At 41.6% G+C, this 24,464-nt stretch overlaps 1 protein-coding gene across 1 annotated transcript in view; it reads right to left on the bottom strand.

Moving 5' to 3' along the window:
- The window catches only part of LOC110058803 (hemicentin-1-like), a 58,756-nt gene that overhangs the window by 7,621 nt on the left and 26,671 nt on the right, over window positions 1-24,464 (bottom strand). Inside the window, exons 28-60 of the mRNA XM_020765461.2 lie at window positions 23,753-24,082; window positions 23,119-23,448; window positions 22,215-22,544; window positions 21,691-22,017; window positions 21,289-21,618; window positions 20,769-21,098; window positions 20,246-20,575; window positions 19,626-19,955; window positions 19,083-19,412; window positions 18,641-18,973; window positions 18,038-18,367; window positions 17,175-17,507; window positions 16,405-16,725; window positions 16,009-16,317; window positions 15,289-15,591; window positions 14,422-14,748; window positions 13,664-13,987; window positions 12,965-13,267; window positions 12,323-12,652; window positions 10,968-11,288; window positions 9,852-10,178; window positions 9,058-9,384; window positions 8,134-8,466; window positions 7,311-7,619; window positions 6,339-6,665; window positions 5,622-5,942; window positions 4,560-4,886; window positions 3,735-4,049; window positions 3,118-3,447; window positions 2,621-2,950; window positions 1,722-2,051; window positions 995-1,324; window positions 255-578 (exon numbers count right to left, since the gene is read on the bottom strand). Coding sequence (XP_020621120.2) covers window positions 255-578; window positions 995-1,324; window positions 1,722-2,051; window positions 2,621-2,950; window positions 3,118-3,447; window positions 3,735-4,049; window positions 4,560-4,886; window positions 5,622-5,942; window positions 6,339-6,665; window positions 7,311-7,619; window positions 8,134-8,466; window positions 9,058-9,384; window positions 9,852-10,178; window positions 10,968-11,288; window positions 12,323-12,652; window positions 12,965-13,267; window positions 13,664-13,987; window positions 14,422-14,748; window positions 15,289-15,591; window positions 16,009-16,317; window positions 16,405-16,725; window positions 17,175-17,507; window positions 18,038-18,367; window positions 18,641-18,973; window positions 19,083-19,412; window positions 19,626-19,955; window positions 20,246-20,575; window positions 20,769-21,098; window positions 21,289-21,618; window positions 21,691-22,017; window positions 22,215-22,544; window positions 23,119-23,448; window positions 23,753-24,082 — 10,731 coding nt within the window. The remainder of the gene's footprint in view (window positions 1-254; window positions 579-994; window positions 1,325-1,721; window positions 2,052-2,620; window positions 2,951-3,117; window positions 3,448-3,734; window positions 4,050-4,559; window positions 4,887-5,621; window positions 5,943-6,338; window positions 6,666-7,310; window positions 7,620-8,133; window positions 8,467-9,057; window positions 9,385-9,851; window positions 10,179-10,967; window positions 11,289-12,322; window positions 12,653-12,964; window positions 13,268-13,663; window positions 13,988-14,421; window positions 14,749-15,288; window positions 15,592-16,008; window positions 16,318-16,404; window positions 16,726-17,174; window positions 17,508-18,037; window positions 18,368-18,640; window positions 18,974-19,082; window positions 19,413-19,625; window positions 19,956-20,245; window positions 20,576-20,768; window positions 21,099-21,288; window positions 21,619-21,690; window positions 22,018-22,214; window positions 22,545-23,118; window positions 23,449-23,752; window positions 24,083-24,464) is intronic.

A 24,464-nucleotide genomic window follows, 5' to 3' on the forward strand; every position in this document is an offset into this window, starting at 1 on the left:
GAACAAATTCCTAAGACCGCTGAAAACATAGGCTTAAGACATCTGTTGAGTTAATATCAACCTAAAGTAATATGTTCAAAAATGCTAGTGAGAGCTACATGTTTTACCAATCTACGCATTGTTTCATATTATGCTTCAGAATTGTTTTACATATTTCATCAGTTTATAATTACCCTTGACACTGCATAGATGCGTTCTTCGTTAACCCGAAACAGGACAATACTAAAATAGCGATCAAACCGCAACGGCCTTACCTGAGACTGCCACAGGAGATGTGCTGCTGGTCTGCCCAGTCCTACTACTTGCAGTGCACGTGTAATTTCCACTGTCATCAAGAGTAGAGTCCCGGATAATAAGTGTTCCCTTAGAGCCCAGTACCAATCGCTCGTCTGGTAAAATGTTTCGGCCATCTTTACTCCAGCTCACCTTGGGTTTTGGAACACCTTTAACTTCGCACGTTATTTTAATTGTAGCTCCTTTTAGGACGTCAATCTTTAAACCTACTCCTGCGGTAACTCGTTTGTGGTCATCTGAGATGATGGAACCTTGTGGAGGTAGGATAAGTGGTTCCAGGGGCTCTAACAAAGGAACAAAACTTATTTGATATAGGGATGGACGAAGAGTAAGTGAAATGCCTAAGCATTTTCTATGCGTTATGTTATCCTCGGCAGTAACCTCCTTTATAATGCACCCTCTATAGCTGCCAAAGTCCCCGGGCAAGTCCAGCTGGGTTCTAAATTTGAACTGTTTCCTTTTGACAAGAGTGTGTCAAGTTATCCACAGGAGAAAAAAATACTTGAATTTACGTTATCTGACTGTACACGACATCATAATTAGCGGAAGTCGATAGTTTCTTTCCCTGATGTGCACGTTCACCGGCGTTACTACTTTATCATCATTAACAAATTTTAATAAACCAGTATTTCACTTCACAATCGACACATCCCAACACGGCAGTTGTTTTGATAAACAAAACAGCACCTCTTTAACATACCTAAAATTTCAATGGATGAAGTCACTTCCTCAAAACCGGCCTCATTCTGAGCTGAACAAGTGTAGTTGCCCGTGTCTTTTGATACCGCCTGTAGTATCGTCAGCGTGCCTTCGTTATCAATGACATATCCATCGCCAGATACCAACTCCTCGCCGTCTTTTCTCCAAGTGAGTTTTGGAGGAGGTGAGCCTTTGGCGGGACACGTCAGCGAGATTGTAACAAAGGCAATCTCTGTGATTTGACTTCCAACCGATGTGACAACTGGGCTACCATCTCCAATTGGAACCCTTGGACCTGGCTTTTGGACTAAAATGGAGGGCTTCTTCAAATCTACAGGACAAGAAATTCAAGTTTCTCGCTGAGAACGCTGTTCATTCAAGTACAATTCTGTTACATAAACAAATTTCTTGTAACAAGAACACCACTTTCAGCCTGATGAAGGTGTACTTTATATAAAAACCAAGTCAAATTTGAAGAAACGAATATGACGTACAGGGAATTGCTTTAGTTTTGGTATTTTTGGAGGGATTTGTGATTTTCGTTAGCCATTTGCACTTAACTTACCAGCTTTCTTAACTAAAACGTTGCCAGCATCCAAGCCCAGGATGTAAACGGGTAAGGGTAGTGCGCGGGGCTAGTGACCCTGCCACGTAAAAAGACCACACGCTAAAGAAACCGTTAGGCCTTGGGCGCTACATAGCACATAGAGGAATAAGAAAGTAAGTACCTGCAATCTTCACCATGCTTGATGCACTGGTTTTACCAGCAACATTCCCTGCAGTGCACGTGTATCGAGCACTGTCTTCCACATCAGCTTCACTGATCAGCAATGAACCATCATTCTGAACTGTGAACCTGCCGTCATTGGTGATTTCTTCACCATCTTTTGTCCAGGTGACAGTTGGTGTTGGTACACCGCTGGTGGGACACTGAATGGTAATGCTTGTATTGGCAAGTGCTGTCACGTTATCACCAATCGTCATGGTGATGGGACTTCGATCTCTGGCCTCTATTGTCTTCGGTTTGTCAGAGATTTTTACTACAGGCTTGGAGGGCGCTTTTCAAGAAAAAGAACAAAATGTTTCAAGAGAAGAGAAAATTAATACTTTTTCCAAGGAAAAGATTTTGGCCATGGTTACGCATCCTGTTTTAAGTGACGTGAATTGCTATTAAACGGATAGTCGCCTGGGCCAAACTAGCACGAACTGCCAGAGCGTGCCCCGGTTTCCGTGGCGTGAAGTACTAGATACTAGATTAGGAATTTAGCTAAGACTAAGAGTACACAAACTAGTAGTATTGTTAATGCCCCTGGAAGGAATGTTTTCCATCGAAGGTTACCCCAAGGACTTTGCGATGTTGCTCTAACACTTTGCCTTGATTACGAATGCAACAGAGTGGCTCTCACCAGCGTTCGAATCCGAACAGAGAGATGCGGAGTGCTGCGTGCTAGCCATTAGCCACCGCATATCTCGATGACCCATTCTCTCTATGATAATTGCCTTCCTTGAATCGTGGTGGTTCATCAGAACAAATTACCAATCCAAGATGATAAATACAACTACCATGATTCTTTGCAGGCACATCTGATAGAGGGAATGGGTCATTGTTTGTCACGTAAAAACTTACGTATTATTTCCACTGTCGACGATTCGTTGTCAGTTCCAGCCACGCTTTTGACACTACACGTGTACTCTGCGCTGTCATCAACTACTGCCTCCTTAATCACCAAAGTGTTATCGCTGCTGATCGAGAACCTTCCACTAGGAGTAACTTGCTTTCCGTCTTTTTCCCAAGTAACATCTGGTGTTGGTACTCCTCTAACTGGACACCTAATGGTGATGGTAGTGTTGGAAACTGCTGTCACGCTATCACCAACGTTCATAATCACTGGACTGCCATCACCAACGGGAATCTTTTGTCCAGGTTTAGAAACCTCAATGACTGGTTTAATGGGCTCTGCAAATGATTTATTGAATATTTGAAAAAGTCAGTCGACTGAAGTAAACATCACGTCGCTTCAACAGTTAACATTTACAGCTACACTGTACCGCAAAATTGATCAGCTACAGATAGATATTAAGTCCGAAGTGATGTCAGGCAGTAGAGGCAAAGAAATATCTTACCCGCAATCTTCACCGCGCTTGATGCCCTGTCTTTTCCAGTAACACTCTCTGCGATGCAGGTGTACCGAGCACTGTCTTCCTCCACAGCTTCAGTTATCAGCATTGAACCATCAACTTGAACTATGTACCTGCCATCATTGGTGATTTCTTGGTTATCTTTTGTCCACGTGACAGTTGGTGTTGGTACACCGCTAGTGGGACACTGAATGGTAATGCTTGAATTGGTAAGTGCTGTCAGGTTATCACCAATGGTCAACGTGATGGGACTTCGGTCTTTGGCCTCTATTGTTGTTGTCTCTTCGGGAGTGATGATTACAGGCCGCTCAGGATCTATCAAAAGTAATATGCCCACGATAAGCATGCTTTCTGTCATAATCATGCCTATTATGATAGTGTGATGTGAAATAAGCATTTTGGTTAATCGTCAAACCATCTAGAAACATATCCCAGGAAATAAGAAGAACAGGTACAACGTCCCGCAACAAAGCATGGGCTTTAAATATAAGGTCACGCAGCCATACAAACCCGGTTTGGATTGGGATCCATGCGAGCGAGGAACTGACGACGTTTTGTCACCATCATTTCATTTCGCAACGAGTCACTTATACAGAACATACCTAAAAGCCAAATAAAACTCGATGCATCGTCTTGACCGACGAAGTTCTCCGCAATACATTTGAATTCTCCTGGATCTTCGACTCCCTTGATAGCCAATGCACCACTGTTATCAGTTTTGTAATTTCCACCATTGCCCAGCTGTTGTCCGTTCATTTTCCAAGTCATTTTGGGTCTGGGGATTCCTCTAGCTGTGCAGTTTATTTTGACAGGAGTGGTCAGAATAGCAGTCAGGTTGTCGCCTACGTGCATGTCTACAAGATCGCCACCGCTGACATACACTCTACCAGAAATTTCAACAGTAGGTTTGACAGCCTCTGTAGAAAGAAAGTTGTACTTAAATAATAAACAAACAAACAAGAAAGCAACGTAAATACATCAATAAGTAGATTCACATCTAAGAGTCTCATGAAGGTACCCCCTTATTGAAGGAATCATCTTAATACTGGGGATTATAAACGTAACAATGTAAAAACTGTAGCGTAGAAATTTAAACAGAACGCCACTAAAAATATCAACTTGCCATTCTCCAAGCATAACAAATATACACTGAACCGCCGCCACGGCGTCTCACGTTTTCTTTTGCATTAAGCGATTAGGTGAATTGCTATTACGCCTAGATAGCAGCTAGGGCATCATCGGTTTTCCCACCAAAGTATTTTGTGAGTTTTCCCTAACTGTTCCCTGCTGCCCATTTATAGCGGTCGAACACGGACTGCGATCTGGAGACTAACAAGCAAACCATTAGGCCACTGCGATAATCTCATCCTGTGTATTGTAAGGATAGTTTATAGCAGCAATGAAGGGATTGACGAATATATTCTTACCATAAACCGTAACAGAACTAAACGCTATGTCCATCCCTAGAAAGCTTTGAGCGGAACAGGCGTAGTCCCCGGAATCTTCCAGTTCCACCTTGTGGATGTCCAGTGTGCCAATGCAGTCCGTGTTCATGCGATCATTAGAAGAAAGCATTTTTCGATCTTTTATCCAGGTTATCTTGGGCTCTGGCACGCCAACCACAGGGCACTTCAGGGTCAGAGGACTTCCCCGCAAGATGGAGATATCCTTTCCAATGGTAACATTGAAATGTCGGCGATCTTGTAAGGATTCTTCACTGCCGTACGTTGCCATGATGTCAGGGGCCATGGGTTCTGTAAAAGATATTAAAATAATGTGAAGATGAGGTCGTTTTCCATGGATTGACGAGCCAGATGAGCCATCATATCAGCACTTAGTTCCCGTTTCTACCGCATAAAGTTTCTATAATTATTGCTACTTAGCATTTTGATAGCTGCTCCTGTGTGGAGAAAGACAATATGAAAAGAAAGTGCCTCGCCAAGAACACGACCAAAGACCCCGCCCTGGGCTCGAACCCTAACTTTTGGATCCAAAATCCATCGTTCTAATCATTAGTAAACGTGGTTCCCAAAAAGAGATAAAGTCATCTCTGACTCCTGAATAGAGTTGGTAAAGAGAACAATCAGAAAAACAAGACTACTTGTCTTACAGGATCATTGGATACTGGTTATGCTGATTGTGGTTAAAGAGAGAACGACGCTAGGAAAAAGACCTCACCAAGTGAGACCGCATTGTACAAATGGTAATCTTACTAAATTTTGAACTGCCTTTTTTTTTCGTTTACCACGATCTAAAAACTGAATGACTTCAAAAAATGAGACAAAACAGCGTTTTCACGGTAGCCGAGCAACAGGGACAACGCGCGCTTGCATCGAAAAGGTCAAGAAATCCCATAGAAGTCTCGATTTTTTTCCGGCTTTCTTTGTTTCGTTACTTAAGACTTCATTTAACGCTTATTTCAGTTCTCTTCATATCTCTTCCCCAATAATAATTATCCCAAACAACAAAACAACCAAGAAATTTCATACCGTGAACTTTTAAGGTAGTAGTGGCAGTCCTGACACCAGCGAAGTTCCTTGCAACGCATGTGTACCGGTCAGTGTCCATAGGATCCAGATTGTACATGATCAGTGTTTGACCAATCACAAGATAGTCTTTACCACTTTTCATTCTCATACCACTTCTGTACCACGTGATAGCAGGTTTTGGTAGGCCCACAGCAGGACATGTCAGCGTTAATTTTCTGCCTTTCAGTGTTGTTAAGTTGTCGCCAATTTTTCCTTTGAATGGCTGCTTTTCGTACCAGATGATATATGCCTTGGATTTCCGTATTTTTGGAGACATGGGTGCTGCAAACAAACAAAAGTGAAGTCTGTTGTCTTTCTTGTGCCTAAGGTCCAAGGAGCATTTCTTCCTCCTTGTTGTTAGTCGTTAGTTCAGAGAAGTTCGTAGTACATCAAGACGATATTAGCGACTAGGTAATTATCTTTATTCTCCTCCCCTGCTCGCTTGATATTGCTTTTGATATTTTTACTACACGTTTATCAACGTTTTCATTGGTCCATATAATATATAGCAATTTCTTAAAACGTCTTCATCGCTAATTGGAAAGTGTCGTAGTTTTGTTGAATTTTCAGTAGGCAGGCAAAACAAATTAACCAATTAATTAAAGGATCGCTTCATTTATCCCCCAAAGTAATGACCGCGAACATATTTTAAGTCGTAATTAACTATGGAATACTTACTGCGAATGTAAACAGAAGAAGCTTCAGACGTCTCTCCTATTGCATTCTTGGCTGTACACTTGTAGCGCCCAGTGTCTTGCGTTCGAGTGCTTTTTATGGTCAAAGTTCCATCACCAGATATGGAGACTCTACCCTCGGACTCGAGTGTTTGACTGTTCTTGCTCCAGGATACAACCGGCTTGGGAGATCCCTCAGTTTGACATTTCAGAGTTATTGAGGTACCTGTGAACGTCTGCACAGTCATACCAACAAAGCCCGAGACAGCTTGACGCTTGTCCAATGCATCGATTGTGCCAGAGTCGGATGTAATACGAGGAACAACTGGTTCTGAAACAAGCCCAAAACACGTGCACCATTATGGTCAGTTATTCGGAAAAATAGCCCACGGAAGGACAGTGAGACGGACTGATTGAATGATAGCTGACTACCTGACTCAGAGAGAGTCAGACCAACAGACAGACTGACAGAAAGTACAGACTGACTGATTGACTCACGGGAAGACAGACAGACAGGCAGACTGACGGACTGACGGACTGTCTGACTGACGTAGTTTTTTGGTTTATAAGCCACAAATAACCTACAGCTAGCGCCGTTTCCCCATAATGCACCGTTTCCCCACAATGTGCCGAGAGTCCTTAATAGAGTCAGTCAAGAGAAGTGCTAAAGACTGAACTGTCTTGCTTAAAAACGTGGATACATGAAGAAAAGGCCGAGCTCGACCTTTCCAACTCTAAATGTCTAACTTTGTCTTTAAACACGCGGTCAAATAAATGGATAAATTTAGATAACTATACAATGCCCCATATTAAAACAGTCAACGAGTGAAACATTCTTTGCAGAACTGAAATTTGTTAGTCTGGCAATCTGGAGATTCAAAGCCAGATGTAACGCTAAATTCTTTTAACATGTAAATAAAGTTTTAGCTATTTAGGTAAGGAGCTATGCTTGTGCATTTGAGTTCTGCCTTCTTACCAGTAACATCAATGATTGTGCTTAGTGAGGCATTCCCCGCCAAATTCTTGGCATAACAAGTGACTTGACCAGCATCCTCCACATTCCTAATATTCAATACCAAATAACTGTTTTCCTCAGACTCCTTTCGCTTGTCATCTTTTAGCCACGTGATCGTCGGTTCTGGTACACCGCTGACCTCGCAAGTGACATTGACGCGAGTCTGTGTTAGCACTGTTATGTCACTTCCTACAGACACCTGCACCAAAGTGTCGTTGGTAAGGGGGATCTTCTCTTCTTCCGGTTGCCGAATAATTGGTTTGCTAGGCTCTGCAAATAGATCTCTTAGTTAAAATTTCTCCAAAAAGAAGAAATTTACTATTATTATTTTTAATTTAACCTTTGTTGTCGGATGTAAGATAAAGTTGTGTTCGCTTGGTGCGTTTCTCTTTTCAATTAGTTCTCTTTGAGATACAAGGTACCTCGTGATCATTGATAAATGTTCTACAGAAGCCTTATATAACAAAAGACTTTGTTCTAAAAATTTAATCATTGCTACAAAGAGTAGTTACGCTACTTAAAAGAACTGTCCGACTGATCTTTATTTCCTACTCTCGTTTCGTACTTATGCAAAGAAAACGCTTACTTAATTTGAAATATAAAACCTTCGAATAACTCCTAGCACAGTCGAGTCTTCACAAACACCTCTCTAAGTATACTTCTATCATTTTCTCTGTCCGATCTGTCTAATAAAGACAGTTGATGGTCTCGAAGCGGTTCCCTTCATAGCGAAAGTCGACTGTAAGACTATTAAAAGCCTAATAATTTGTCTAATGAATCTAACCAATGACTGTAATTTTCGTTGACTCCTGATCAACTCCAACTTCACTCATGGCGGTACAGAGGTAATCTCCCGTGTCGTTTGTAGAGGCATCATCAATTGTTAGGATACCAGTATGCGCAGCTGTCATATTGCCTTCTGATGACGTATGAATCAGCTCCTCCCCTCTGCTCCAGGCCACTGACGGAGTAGGCGTCCCGACAGCAGAACACGTGACGGTAATGCGCGTGCCAGAGAGAACAGTGACGACGCTTCCGGCTCTAACTTCCACAGGAGTACGATCCGATAAAGAAACTACGCTGTCTTGCAAAGAGCTGATCAATGGTGGCTGGGGATCTTGTTAAAAACAGGCAAACCAACGTTAATCTTTACTGACATTGTGAATTGTGAATTGTAAAACCGAGTAGTGTAAAATTCAGACAACGTGCACTAACTAATGGCTCACTGTCAGCATTTTAAACTGAACAATCAGAAAACGCAAACTATAGTTACTCTGTGACTTGGAATGAAAATGTACTGATGCAGGCGTCCAAAGTAGTTCAAGCTAAAAACAGACTTCGCTGGAAAGTTCATGACATCAGGTTGCGGACAAAAATCATAGCATGGTTGTTCACCCCAATGACAAATGCGCGAATATAAAACTATCGTTTCTTTTATATAAGGAGTACAACCCTGATAAAAATAACGAAAAAATAACGAAATAACGAACATATGGGAAAATTCAGTAAGCCAACAATTTTTTTCTTGTTTTTAACAATCTCTTTTTGTTTTTAAGAAAACTTTGTTCCAAACCAGCAAACATGTTCGTTGTTTTGGAGTTTAATGTAAGTGCTTTTTGCGTTCCCCATCATTGTCTCCACGGACGAAGATAAAAGTGAAAGACGAAGAAGGAATTATTTCAAAAGAGCAATAAAATGAAGTGCTTACCTACGACTTTAAGTATTGTGGACGCAGAAGTTGTTCCTGCCACGTTTGTTACGGAGCAGACATACTGCGCTGAATCTGAGGGCTGTAAGGCCATGAGTACAAGTGAGCCGTTAACAATCTCATATCCTGCGTCGGGCAAAGGATCACCTTCTTCATCCAGAACAGTCCACTTAACATCAGCTTCAGGAAACGCCGAGTACTCGCAAGCTAACGTCACTTCCGTTCCGGACAGGACCTCCACTATGCCTCCAACCGGAAGTGTTCTAGATTCTCTGTTATACCATGAACGAGTAGCGTCCGATGAGACTATTGTAGGGAGAGTGGGCTCTGCAAACCAAGCAGAATTATTCTCTTGGTAACGCTTCAAATGATACTCCCTTCAAGTGCACCGCGTTTAATCTAAAAGTAGCCAGACCAGTTGTGACGATATTTGTCAATCGTCCTATATCAATTGTATAATTCTTATTTGACTTTCGCTGCTTAAACAGGTCGAATCACTAGTCTCTAAATATAATACACGACCAGTCACTTTACTGTATCTATTAGAAGTTGATATGATGTCTTTAAGTAAGAAGCAGAAATGAATGAGATGAGATAAGATAAGAACCTTTATTTAAGTGTCAAAGTATTTAACCCTAGCGGAATAACTGGAGACACTAAACAAGAATGAGCCTACAGTACTAAAATGCTAAAAATGAATGATTTACAATACTAAAATAGTTAAAACTACACCACTAAAATAATAAGAATAAAATAAGTTAGTGAATCACAATCTAATGCTCTGCGACTCTCACCAACGACTTCCAACACCGCAGCACTGGTGTCCTCGCCAGCCTTGTTGACGGCGCTACACGTGTACTTTCCAGAGTCTCTCGTGTTAACGTCATGAATGGTCAGCACACGCCCCTCCTGGTTCACGTCAAATTTGTTGGCTGGTTGCATGTCATTACTACTGCTGTTCCAAAAGACAGACGGTTCGGGAATCCCTGATGCCACACACCGGAAGTTTACAGTGGTCTTCATAAGAACTTTCAAAGTACCGCCGACGGCTACTGTTATTGGTCGTCCGTTATACGATTCGACATCGACTGGGTCGCCTCTGATCAAGGGCTTCACTGGTACTAGAAGGAAACAAGGAATTAAAGGAACTACGTCACGGTTTGCTCATTTGGAAAAGTTTAGTCTAAATGTTTCAATTTCGTTGTTTGTAATCCATGTTAATCTTGGCCTTCTTTTACCATCCTTGTTCCTTAATGGTTTATTACCATCTCTTTGGTGCTTTTCTATTTTAGTAAACTACTATTTTTCAATTTAAAGATTATTTTGTACGTCACCAAAATAGCTTAAAATGCCGTGACTGAGCTTCTTTAAGATATACATGTATGGATATAAGAAAAGGAGAAACTGCTCTGCAACTTTCTTCCAAATATCTTAGCTTCAATTTGAACTTTCTATAAGAAAGGTTGGCGGTTACATGGTAAAAGAATTGATCGCACACTCCAGAGGAAGAGCTTCAGGCCTTACTTCCCCTGACACGATGCATTACGGACGATAAAATCCAAGTTGATATTAAAACGTCGTCAACTTTGCATAATTTCGAGAAACTCAAAAACATAAGTTGGCATAGGAAACTGGAAACTACAGAATGTTTGCATTTTGTAGACCAGTACTCGACAAGTAAGAAGACCTTACAATATCGATGACTGACAAATGAATTACAATCCGATAAAACTTTAACACGCTACGGACCCAACTGAAATTTTGCAACGATCAACTTGCAACTGTGTTCCTGTAAGAAAACACCTCTTTTAGTTAGGGTAAATCAGGTTGACATTTTTTTAACTGCTGAGAGCCTTCCTGCATGATTAATAGTTTGGATCAACACCCAATATCTTGTTATATTTGCATACCCATGAAATTAAGGTAAGTTGATTTCTCGTCGGATCCTGCTCCGTTACTAGCCGTGCACGAGTAGGTACCGCTATCAGACCATGTACCGTTCAACAGCACAAGGGTATTATTCACAATCCGCAAGCTGCTGCTGGTGAGAACTAAACTGCCAGATTTCTCCCATGTTATCTTGGGAGCAGGATTGCCTGTAGCTGGACAGCGTACATACACTGCAGATCCCTCCAGAGTCTCCAGATTATCACCAATGACGAGCTCGTGTCTCACTGATTTAAAGTCCTTGAAGTTTTCATTTGAAGACAAGATCTTCGGCTCAACTGGAACTGAAAGACAATAAATAAATGGAGAGCGATGCTCATTGTAATGGCTAAATTTCCATCACAACTGTTTGCTTTGGTTTTTATAGGTCTATTCATTTGTTAACATATCAAACTGACAGGACACTCCGGCTGACTTCATGCAATGCTACTCACTTACGTTATCCTTCATACTTTGCGTCAGTAGAAACCCGGCAAATCCTTAACGGCATTTAAACGCTCTCAGTGAAATTGTCGATGTTAACCACATGCATAGTAACACAAGGGTTCATGAATTCTATTTCTTTATGCTTGTGATCTAAAGAGCTCGCATAAACTGTAGCCTCTAAGCATCGTGCAATGCTGTAAAGTCAAAGGAGTGGGAAACTTTCAGCAAGTATACCATATATACATTTTTGGAGTAAATATCGAGGACACTGTAACACACGTTTTCATGTTTATCGATCTCTTTCGGGAATAAATGAATTGCGGTCATGAGGTTCCATGACAGTGCTTTAGTGATCTACTAAACCTTTTCAAGAATAAGTGCAATGTTACTGTGACGAATTTAGTTCTGTTGGAAGAAGACCAATGCCAACAATTCATTTTGCCCAGCATATATTATTCATTATCATCCATCAAATATTTTCGCTCGCTCGCGATTAGGCTAACGTGACTGCATATTCCCCGGCTAAGACTGAGTGTGAGTGTGTGAGTGAGAACTTTATTAAAAGTGTCAAGAAAAAAAAAAACTTTATAGCCTGGGAATAAAAACACCATACTAATTAGGGAACACTGCTAAAAACTATACTAATACTGGGGAATATCCTAGTGATATTTCCCAATTTGAAGTATACTCTAAACACAATAGCCTCCATTTGGAGCGAAAATATGCTGGATATTTGTCCTTGGGCATTAGCTGTTCTTCAAAGCTCATAGTTCTCAAGCTACGCTCTGTTCGCTTCCCGGAACAGATAATGTCCGCGGACAAATATCCGAGCGTATTTTTGCGCTAAGTGGAGGCTACTGTTTAATTAGCTCACGCAGAGTTCAATACTAACCTATAAGAGACACGAACGTAGTCCTTGTGTCCTTTCCATAAGAATTATTGGCACGGCAGGTATAAGAACCAATATCCTCTGGTGTGACATCACTTAGGGTGAGTGCTGGACTCTTCAACTTTAGTAACCGACGATTTCCCTTTTTGACTGTCGAGCCGTTGAACAACCACGTGACTGTTGCATTGGGTAGGGCTGTCACTGGACAGTGGATTTCAACACTGGTTCCAATGATAGTGGTTATGTTTCCACCAACTACTATCTTGACTTCCTTTTCTCCACTGATTGCAACGATATTTATCTTTGGACCTGTTATTCTAGGTGCACTGCCATCTAAAGAAGGAACAAAAATGTTGTTTGAAGGAGTATAATATGCGCATTTGCCAAAAACCAGTGAGCACGCGTTGGTGATTTCTTCAAAGTTAGGTTAACACGCATCTTCTCCGCATCTTTGTTGTTACAGTTTGCCACTTAATAATCAGGTGCTACCAGATGTATCATATCCGTTTTTGTCTTGATCGGAAAGGATGAAGGCTCCTATGGAAACTGTGCAAATTCTTTATCAAAATATGACTACTTTTGCTATTTAGATTATCTTAGCGCTGAAAAGAAATTATTCATTTATTTGTTTATATGTTTATTTACCCAAGACATTGATCCGTATATCTTGGTTATCTGCTCCGTCTATGTTGGATGCGGTGCACTGGTACCGACCAGAGTCGGATAGAGCAAGTGAACTTATAGTGTACAATGAGCCTCTGGTATCCAGTGATCTGTCATCTTTACTCCAAGAGATTTGAGGCGTTGGTACACCACTTGCGTTACATCTTATGGATAACGCGTTACGAGCGACTATCGTGACACTGAAGCCAACATCCACAATGAATGAACCACTTTGAAGGATCTGCAAAGACTGGTCAGCGGTAGAGATTACGGGCGAGGAGGTTTCTGAAACGATTTCAAGAATACATGAACAACTTAATTCTGACCACAAAGAACAAATAAATTCACTCAAGCTAAACGTTATTTTCCTCAATATTTCTAACTACCAGCTCACAGGAGGGGGTTATTTTCAGCACGATATCGTGCTCCAAATTCCTGTAGTGAAAAAAAATTAAGCAGGAAGACCAAACAACAGTGAAGCGGGGAGTTGATGTTTTCTAACAAACAAGAATGCGACTGATTTTTAAGGGGAATATATTCTTAATCTATAAGCAAAAGTGTGAGTCAAACTCGATGCCCAAGCGGTTGACAATAACACGAATGCAAAGTTAAGTTGTGGTGTCTGTTCATGGTGAAGCTTTTAGCGATATGATTCATAATTTATGCAATACACTGACTTACTTGTTACATTTACCATGGAACTGGCCCCAACTTCTCCGGCAAGGTTCACAGCTTTGCACAGATACACACCGGTATCCGCCTTAGTCGCGTTTGTGATTATCAAAACCGAGTCCTTGACGAGCACGCGACCATCTGTCGCCATGTTGTTATCTTGCCGACTCCAAGTGACATCTGGCTGAGGTACCCCACTCACGTGGCATTCAATGGATACTTGAGTTCCACTCAGGACAGACAATGCCTGTCCAATTCTTATAGAGACGGGTTCTCGGTTATCCAGGGACCGTACAGCCACACGGGATACGTTTATCTGCGGTGCTCCCGGAACTACAGGGTTAGAAAGCAGATAAGCAGAGAATTTTAGACTAAGCATAATGTTCAATGTATATAGAAAACTTCACTCATCCAAACAACAAGAACATGGAAAATATTCTGTTTCCATAAAGCTGTGAAGGTAGCTTGACGTGGGTTTTGTAAGACTTTAATCGATTCTCTAGTCATCTTGTTCATTCTTCCTGTCTCAACTACATCAAGCAACAGAGATGACCTTTATGGAGAATTCTAAACCACGTTTACATACATTTCCCCTCAAGTGATGTCACAGAACTACCATAAACAGCATGCACTGAGTCCATCACTCATAAACAACAGAGGTTGCCATATGAAGATTTTTCTTAAGTGAGGCGTTTGTACACGCAATACTAATAACGGAACACCCCGTCTACAGCTATCGTTATAAACTTCTGAAAAACCATTCTCACCAAGTACAGTAACAAAAGATGAAGCGCTGTCCGATCCCAATGGATTACTGGCTTTGCACGTGAACTCTCCTCCTTTCCGATGAGATATACTTAGTGTAAATAGTGTCCCTGTGTCCTCTTCCACATTAAGCATCATACCAGGCTCCACAGGGACACCCTCTCGGTACCACTGAATAGAAGGTTTGGGAAATCCAGTGACAGGACAACTGATTTCCAGTCCTGAGCTGGCCAGTGTGGTCAGATTGGTTCCAACTGTTATTGCGAAGAAGTCGATTCTCAGATGAACCCTGCTGTCACGTGACCCGTTGATATTAGGAGCTGAACCAGCTAGTCAATGAAATCAAAACGACATCAATTAAATGTTGTTAACCCTAATAACAATTTCAGCTTCTAAATAGCTTAGGAGTGGTTAGCAAAACGGTTCTCGGATAGTGAACTCAGAGAGCTGTAGAGTCGAAAGGGGCACATTAATTTACCCACTACGAGCCTACCCCCCCAAAATGAAACTTTCTGTGATAACGCTATTGTTCATATGTGGAGATGTGGAATGCAGATGTTAAGTACGGATGAATACTATGTGGGCTAATGACACATGCCAAAGTTGACGATCCCGCGAAATTAGCTACTCCGCAAACGCTTTGAATCGGAAGTAGTCAATGACATTTGTATCACCTTTGTCACTAGGGTTTCCTCTGTGGTCGAACTCTTAATCAGTGAATTAAATACCACTGCTGGTGACTAGTCCCAAGTCGTTTCTTACAAGAAAAACGTACAGACTGGGGATGATACAGACACCGCCAGCGGACTCGCGCAAGCTAACAATGAGAGTTTGTATTTTAACAGCAAAATAACTTAATGCATAATTACCCAGGATTTTAAGTTGTGATGTCGCTTTGACTTCTCCAGCACTGTTTCTAGCAATACAGCTGTAGTTTCCGTTATTGCCATGACTGGTGCTGTCTATAGTGTAGAACTTGCCGCCCCTTTGCACTTCCACTCCATCTCTTTCCCACGTGACCTGAGGGGCTGGAATTCCGCTGACTTCGCAAACCATACTGACTCTGTTACCAGCTAGAGTTGTTACTAGACCTCCGACGGGCACTGATATGTTCTCGATCTTGAGCACTTCAACGTCATCTTTATTAGTTATTATTTTGGGAAGCTGAATGGCTGAAATAGGAAAACGGAGAGAGACGGCCAGACATAAGAGGTGGTTACGGACTAAGCCACTTTGTTCGTGATGACGCAATATTAGTTCGAGTCATCGCGCAACGTTTCTGTTCACTGCTCCATGACGCATATTTTCAATCAGAATTAGGCGAGAAAAAGATCACAAGATGGTAAACGGTTTATTCGTTAGTCTCATGCAACTGTAGATGTCTCCTTTGATTTCGGATAACCCCAAATAATTTTTTTGTAGAAATGAATGATCTCACAAGTCCTTCAATAGAAGAATGTAAGTTAACAGACCCTCATAAGCTCAGTTACCATAAAAATCGATGAAAGATGAACTAAATTAGAAGAAAAAGAACAACGCTCCCAAATGTTTACATTTTGTTAAATGCCTCTGTGTAAAGTAACACCTACCTAATACTAACAGGTTTGTACCCTGCGAATCGAACGAACCCACAGGACTTGTTGCCGTACACGTATACCAACCAGTGTCATTAGAGTCTACAGATGATAGGCTTAAAATGGATCCTTCCGCTTCCAACAGAACACTATCTTTAGTCCATTCAACGGATGGAGTTGGAAAACCTCTGACACCACAAGATATTGACACATTGTTCCCACTGATTGTGAGAACTCTGCTTCCAATAACAGCCTCTATTGATTTCGGCTCAAGAACTTGTACATCTTCAATTCCTTTCCGAATGATTTCTGGCGGTGTAGGAACTGAACGAAAACAGAAAAAAAAAACGACTTAGACCATGATTGCATAAGATTTTTCCACCAGCAGGATGTGAAATTGTACTTGCTTACCTGCAACGGTTACGTTTGAAGACACTGAAGCTCTTCCTGCGGTATTTTCTGCGGTGCATATATAGTTTCCACTGTCAGAAGTTTCCATTTCAACTAGGACGAGAGTTCCGTTTTTAACACTCATCCGACCATCTGAAGGAAGAGTCTCGTTTCCTCTGGTCCAAGCAATCTTCGGAACAGGAACACCACTTGCCTCACAATGAATTGACAACTTAGTATCGATTATGGTGAGAAGGTTTTGTCCAATGGTAATGTTCACTAAATCTTGACTAAATGACGTTACATCTCCAAGTGAAGACGCAATGTGTGGTCGCACTGGGTCTGACAAAAATTGTATGGATATCAAACTGTTAGTTGTAAATCTAAGTATGTCTAATTATGATAACAATGGATTGCAAGTTACTACTAACTGAATTACTTGTGGGAAAGGGAGTTACTTTGTGTAAGTGTAAAATCACTTCCAGTTGGGTTATTTATTGGAAAGGAGTTCTAGGGAAAGTTATCAATATCCGGCAAACTTGTCAGTCGCGAGTTAATCTCATCATGATCTCCTTTTGCAACTAAAAACTATGGCAGAATTTCTGATATAACTTGAGTGAGTTCATCTGAACGGAAAAAACAGTTTTTTTTTCTTACGCCAGTCCTGTCTGAAAAGTCTTTTAGATTTAGTTAGCTTGCTAAGTTTTTTCTTTAAAAATGATTTCACGACCCGGAGAACCGGCAAATTCTATTTTGGGCAAAATTTGATATCAAGTGTACAATTAAATTACCAATGAGAGTAACTTGAGAAGACACCTCATCCATTCCAAACACACTTTGAACACGACAGGTATACTTTGCACTATCCACCACCATTGCTACTTCAATAACCAAAGAATTATTATCGGCAATGAATGTTACTCTATCCTGTTCAAACATTTGAGCTCCGTCCTTATGCCAGGTAACAGATGGTGTTGGTACGCCACTAACTGGACACCTGATGGTGATGGTGGTGTTTGAAGCTGCTGTCACGTTATCACCAACGTTCATAGTCACTGGACTGCCATCGCCAACAGGAATCTTAACTCCAATCTTGCGGACATCGATCGCGGGTTTAACGGGCTCTGTGTGATTTAATAATAGCCCGATTACTACAAATTTGCGTCAGTCTTTCAAGCGACAGCAAAATATGTGATACTAGAAACCCTATCGGTTAGAGAGGATCTACAGGTTTCGTGCCTTGGACATTCCTTTCGCGTTGTCTTCTTGAGCATATATACAATAAACACTATACCTGCTATTTTACTTTCGCACAGGGTTCTCTCTACACAGCTATATAAGTTTGTGCGGACGAATGCATAACGTACAAAAATGCTGCTGGTAACCTGCGATAGATTAGCATCTCATTCTGGGGGATCCCACGCTACGTCATTCTGTGCCGATTGTTTCCGGGACAAATTTGACGGCTTGCCATGCAGATTATAACACGATGCACTAAACATAACAAGAGGTATTGTAACAACACGAGTAGGCGTCAAAGTAAAGGTACCATACAGGAAGACATAATGAACTTCAATATTCTACAAGATATTAACTTTACACAAGGAGAGATTGTACCTGAACAGGTAATACAAAATCATCAAAGTACCCTTACCAACAATCTTCACCGCGCTTGATACCCTGTCTTTACCAGCAACACTATCTGCAGTGCACGTGTATTGAGCGCTGTCTTCTTCACTAGCGTCACTGATCAGCAATGAACCATCATCTTGAACTGTGTACCTGCCATCACTGAGGATTTGTTCACCATCTTTTGTCCAGGTGACAGTTGGTGTTGGTACACCGCTGGTGAGACACTGAATGGTAATGCTTGTATTGACAGGTGCTGTTAGGTTATCGGCAATGGTCAAAGTGATGGGACTTTGATCTTGAGCTTCTATCGTCCTTGGTTTCTCAGGAATCTTTATTTTAGGCTTAGAAGGTCCTGGGAAGGCCATAAAAAAACACAACTTTTGTGAGACCCATTGTACGGACAATGCACTACTCGTCATAGAGCAGGATAGGAATGGGGCTTATCACCCCAGTTTTGAAACCCTTTAGCGATGAGTTGTGAGGAGGCAGAGAATTCGTTAAAGATACGTTAGACATTTTGGAATTTACACATTAATTATCGGACCTGTAACTCTTCGTTCTTATACTAAACGAATGGCGGTTAATCTGCCACAATAACCTCAAAAAACCTGGATTAAACATTTACCCATTACTCTGACTATGGAGGATAAGCTGTCTTTCCCGAAATTGTTTTCAACCGTGCAAGAATATTTTCCACTGTCCACTCCTTTAGCTACTCGGATGATCAATTGCGGTTTCTCTTTTATGAGGGAAATTTTCCCTCCAGCAGTTACTGGGACTCCATCTTTCTGCCAGGTGACAACTGGTGCTGGTACTCCACTCACTGGACATCTGATGGAGATGGTAGTGTTTGAAGCTGCCGTCACGTTATCACCAATGTTCATAGTCACTGGGCTGCCATCACCAACGGGAATCTCTCGTCCAGGTTCGGGCAGCTTTATCATTGGTTTCATTGGCTCTATGGCAAACAAGTGTATTTAGTTGGAGTTAATGCACAGCCATATTTACAAAGTTATTCAAAAGCACCTTGGCTTAGCTATCAAAATGAAAACCATGGAAAACCTTACCAACAATGTTAACTGTGCTTGAAGCACTGCCATTGCCAGCAACATTGCCAGCGGTGCAAGTGTATCGAGCACTCTCTTGTTCACCAGCTTCATCTACCAGCAGTGAATCATCATCCTGAACTGTGTACCTGCCATCATTGGGGATTTCTTGGTTATCTTTTGTCCACGTGACAGTTGGTGTTGGTACACCGCTGGTGGGACACTGAATGGTAATGCTTGTATTGGTAAGTGCTGTCACGTTATTGCCAATGGTCAAGATGATTGGACTTCGATTTTGAGCTTCTATCATCTTTGGCTGTTCAGCTATTTTAACGACAGGCTTCTTATGCGCTGTAAAGAGAATGGACGATCGAATGAATGCATACTGTTTCAAATGTATGGTACGGATAAATAGCATCACATATTCATCAACAACTGGACAAACACATAATCAGACATTAAATGAGCATTTGTATAACTTGTGGCCAAGAGGAGTAAGAGGACTATAAATAACAACAGGGAAGGCTAATAACAAATGCCAGAAATGTCTTAATCAGCATTTACCGATTATCTCCACAACGGATGTAATGTCCTCTTTTCCGAAGTTGCTTTGAATGCTACAAGTGTATTCTGCACTGTCGTCTACATCTCCATTTTTAATGACCAAAGAATTGTCAGTTGTGATAAAAAGAATCTCTCCTTGGGTAACACGTGCTCCATCCTTTTTCCACGTTACATCTGGTGTTGGCACCCCACTAACTGGACACCTGATGGTGATGGTAGTGTTTGAAGCTGCTGTCACGTTATCACCAACGTTCATCGTCACCGGTCTTCCATCACCAACGGGAATCTTTCGTCCAGGTTTAGGAACCTCGATGACTGGTTTGACAGGGTCTGCAACAAGTAATCACAAATGACGACTTTGATAAATTTAACAACATTTCGGTGCTGTAAAGGAGCAATTTTACATTGCATAGCTTAGTGAGAAAGACGTCTAGGGTGGATGTTACAACGCAAACCTGCAGTGCATTATTGAGAAGCGAGCCTCTTTTCGAATATGAATCGATGCGACAAATAAACAGGTAAACAGGTCAGGTAAACAAGTTATTTTTTAGCCAACATGACCAGAATAACCTTTTCCCTCGGAACAAAGTGGCACCTGGTTGCAAGGTTTTAGAACTTACCAACTATCTTCACTGTACTCGACGCACTGTCTTTACCAGCAACACTCTCAGCATTGCACGTGTATCGAGCGCTGTCTTCTGCAAAAGCTTCGTTGATCAGTAAAGAACCATCATCCTGAACAGTGTACCTGCCATCATTGGTGATTTCTTCACCATCTTTTGTCCAGGTGACACTTGGTGTTGGTACACCGCTGGAGGGACACTGAATGGTAATGCTTGTATTGGTAAGTGCTGTCACGTTATCAGCAATCGTCATGGTGATGGGACTGCGGTCTTGAGCGTCAATTGTCTTTGGTGTACCATAAATATTTACTACAGGCCGGGAGGGTTCTACGAGGAACAGGTCCTTGTTAATCAAACATCCACGTTTTCGTTATTTACGTGACACAAGTTCATCATAAAACCTTATCTCATGATAGGTTTTAGAGCACTCCAACAAAACAATCAAGAAGTTACAAAGGAAGACAAATTGCGTACGTTGAAGATTTAGACAAGAATGAACTATGCTTGAGTTAGCACTAACCTAATATCGTGACGTGAGAAGAAATATCATCTTTCCCAAACTTGTTTTGAACACTGCAAGTGTACTTGGCGCTGTCCTCTACTTCCGGTCTTTTAATAACCAGAGTGCTGTCATCAGTAATAGAAAACCTATCTCCTTCAGTCATTTGGACGCCATCCATCTTCCAAGAGACAGAGGGCTTCGGTACCCCACTTACTGGACATCTGATGGTGATAGTAGTGTTTGAAGCTGCGGTCACGTTATCACCAATGTTCATAATCACTGGACTGCCATCACCGACGGGAATATTTCGTTTGGTATCAGGGACCTCGATCATTGGTTTAGTTGGCTCTGTGTGTATAACACAGACTATGAGTAAAATTTTTAAACAAAAAAATATTTAGCATTCAGCTAACACAGCCATGAGCTTTACTTGTACATGGGTATAATAAACTAAAAGCATTAGTCATCTCTTTTTTATACCGGAATTTTAAATTTTTCCAATTAAACTCACTTACCAACAACAGTTAAACAAACTTACCAACAACCTGCACCGTGCTTGATGCGCTGTCTTTACCAGCAACGTTGGCTGCTGTACACGTATATTGAGCACTGTCTTTTTTATCAGTTCCTCTGATCAACAATGAGCCATCATCATGGAAAGTGTACCTGTCCCCTTCAAAGATTTCTAGGCCACCTTTTGTCCACGTAACGGTTGGTGTTGGTACACCGCTGGTGGGACACTGAATGGTAATGCTTGTATTGGTAAGTGCTGTTATGTTATCACCAATAGTCAGGGTAACGGGACTTCGGTCTTGAGCTCGTATCGCCTTTGGAATGGCAGAGATGTCAAACTTTGGTTTAGAGGGACCTTTGAATAGAAATAAGCAATGTCAAACAGCTAATTTCTATCGCTGAGACAGTGTCTGAATGTAGTACTAACCTATTATTTTGATGATAGAAGACAGCTTATCCAGTCCGGCCACATTTCCAACTCTGCAAGTGTACTTTGCGCTGTCTTCTACCTCCGCTCCTCTTATTAGTAAAGAATCTCCTCTGACAGAAAGCTTTTCTTCGTCTATAAGTAGGACTCCATCTTTCTCCCATATAACAACTGGTGTTGGTATTCCACTAACTGGACACCTGATGATGATAGTAGTGTTCGAAGCTGCTGTCGCGTTATCGCCAACGTTCATCGTTACTAGACTGCTATCACCAATGGGAATCTCTCGCCCGGTTTCAGGGACTTTTATATTTGGTTTGGTTGGCCCTGTGTATATAAAAAAATTTTAAGGACGCTTTTTGTCATTCTATATAAGAGTTTGCATTAACTATAGTAAACTTATTTATGCTGATCTTTCAAAGACTTCTCCATACTGGTCTTCCTACACCAAATAACAGATAGAAAGCACCCTTAACTCATGGAGAGCACAATATAGTGTTTTCAGAGGTTTTCACCCTACTTACTAAATATCTGCACCGAGCTAGATGCGCTGTGTTTGCCAGCGACACTGTCTGCAGTGCACGTGTATCGAGCACTGTCTTCTTCAAAAGCTTCATTGATCAGCAATGAGCCATCATCCTGAACTGCGTACATGCCACCACTAGCGATGCTCTGGCCATCTTTCGTCCACGTGACAGTTGGTCTTGGTACACCGCTGGTGGGACACTGAATGGTAATGCTTGTTTCGGTAAGTGCTGTCACGTTATAGCCAATGCTCAAGGTAATGGGACTTCGGTCTTTCGCTTCGATCGTCCTTGGGGTCCCAAAAATATTGATCGCAGGCTTGGATGGTTCTATAAAATGAAAAGTTTTTTGTCCATGTTCAGTAACATTTTCGACGTTAACATTATACGCACAGTTCCAAACGTTCTTGCGACTCATTTCACTGATCATATTTTACCCTTGTAAGATTATTCTCAACTCCGTTTTGGCTTCAAGCAGCTCAAACGCATCACCCGGCCAATAAGTTCATTTCAGTTCGATCCATAAAGGGAGTCATGTCTCACAATCCTTTGACCAGCATGAGACACTAAACTGAGGAAGAATTAGCACTAACACATAATCCTCACAATGAAGGAAGAGTCATCCTTTCCAAACGCGCTTTTAACACTGCATGTATACTTTGCGTTCTCTTTTACTTCCGCTCCTTTGATAACCAGACTGTTGTCTACTGTGATAGAAAACCTATCTCCCTCGATTATTTGCACTTCATCTTTCAGCCAAGTAACAGCTGGTGTTGGAACTCCATTCACTAGACAACTTATGGTAATGGTAGTGTTTGAAGCTATGATAAGTAAAGCATCTGTAGCTAATGCAACTACACAGATAGAGTCACAAAATATTTTTAACGCTATTCGATTCACTTACCAACAATCTGCACCTTGCTTGATGCGCTGTCTTTACCAATAATACTATCTGCGATGCACGTGTATCGAGCACTGTCTTCATCAACAGCTTCACTGATCAGCAATGAACCATCATCCTGAACTGTATACCTGCCATCATTGGGGATTTGTTCACCATCTTTTGTCCAGGTGACAGTTGGAGTTGGTACACCGCTGGTAGGACACTGGATGGTAATGCTTGTGTTGGTAAGTGCTGTAACATCGTCACCAATGCTCAACGTGATTGGACTACGATCTTGAGCTTTGATTATTGTTGGTTTATCGGGAACCTTGATGACAGGCCCAGAGGGTTCTAAAACATAAAACTATTGCCGTCAATCAAATGATCAATTCGATGTGTAGGTGGTCTCAAACTGAACAAGACCCCAATGGCCTTGCTTTGATGGTAATAAGCTTTAAACTGCCTAAGCTAGGAGTCTGTTCGGACACCATAACCATGATATCCTGCTAAGACAAAACACGTCGTGGCGTTTATAGGACAATTTGGACAATTTGGGAAAATGTCCCGCTATATTGAACCTTCTAAATTTGCGTGAATTGGTGTATACACCGTGAATCGGTCGGTATACTAAAACTGACCACGAAAGACCATTTACCAATTATCCTGACGATAGAAGAAACCTCGTCCTTTCCAAACGCGTTTTGAATGGTACATGTGTACTTGGCATCGTCTTCTAAATCAGCTTCTTTAATAACTAAGGTGTTGTCAGCCAGGATGGTCAGCTTGTCTCCTTCACCAATTTCCACGCCATCTTTCTGCCAAATAACGGATGGGGTTGGCACTCCACTAACTGGACACCTGATGGTGATGGTAGTGTTTGAAGCTGCTGTGACGTTATCACCAATGTTCATAGTCACTGGACTGCCATCACCAATGAGAATCTCTTTTCCGTATTCAGGAACGTTGATCATTGGCTTGGTGGGTTCTTTAAGTTTGAAGAAATTGTCAGTAAGGTTATGACACAGATTGAAAACACAGCAAGCAAGTACAATTGAAGTGAACAATAAATATATATGGTTTATCGAACAAGCGTGAGGTCAAGATGGCTGGATATTGGCCGGTCCATTAACTGCCAAAAGAGGAATGAGACCAATATCCAGCCATCTTGACCGAATAAGCTTGGTTAATAAAGCATTAAAGCACTTAAATATGGGTTATTGACCAAGAGTGAGGTCAAGATGGCTGGATATTGGCCAAGTTCTTTTTTTGCGTGTTTATGGACCGAGACGGAGTCGACGCCCATAAACTCGCGGAAAAAGAACGAGGCCAATATCCAGCCATCTTGACCGAACAAGCTTGGTCAATAA

The sequence above is a fragment of the Orbicella faveolata genome, unplaced genomic scaffold (genome assembly GCF_042242905.1).
Source record: "Orbicella faveolata isolate gen_17 unplaced genomic scaffold, um_ofav_v1 contig_26, whole genome shotgun sequence".
Lineage (NCBI taxonomy): Eukaryota > Metazoa > Cnidaria > Anthozoa > Scleractinia > Merulinidae > Orbicella > Orbicella faveolata.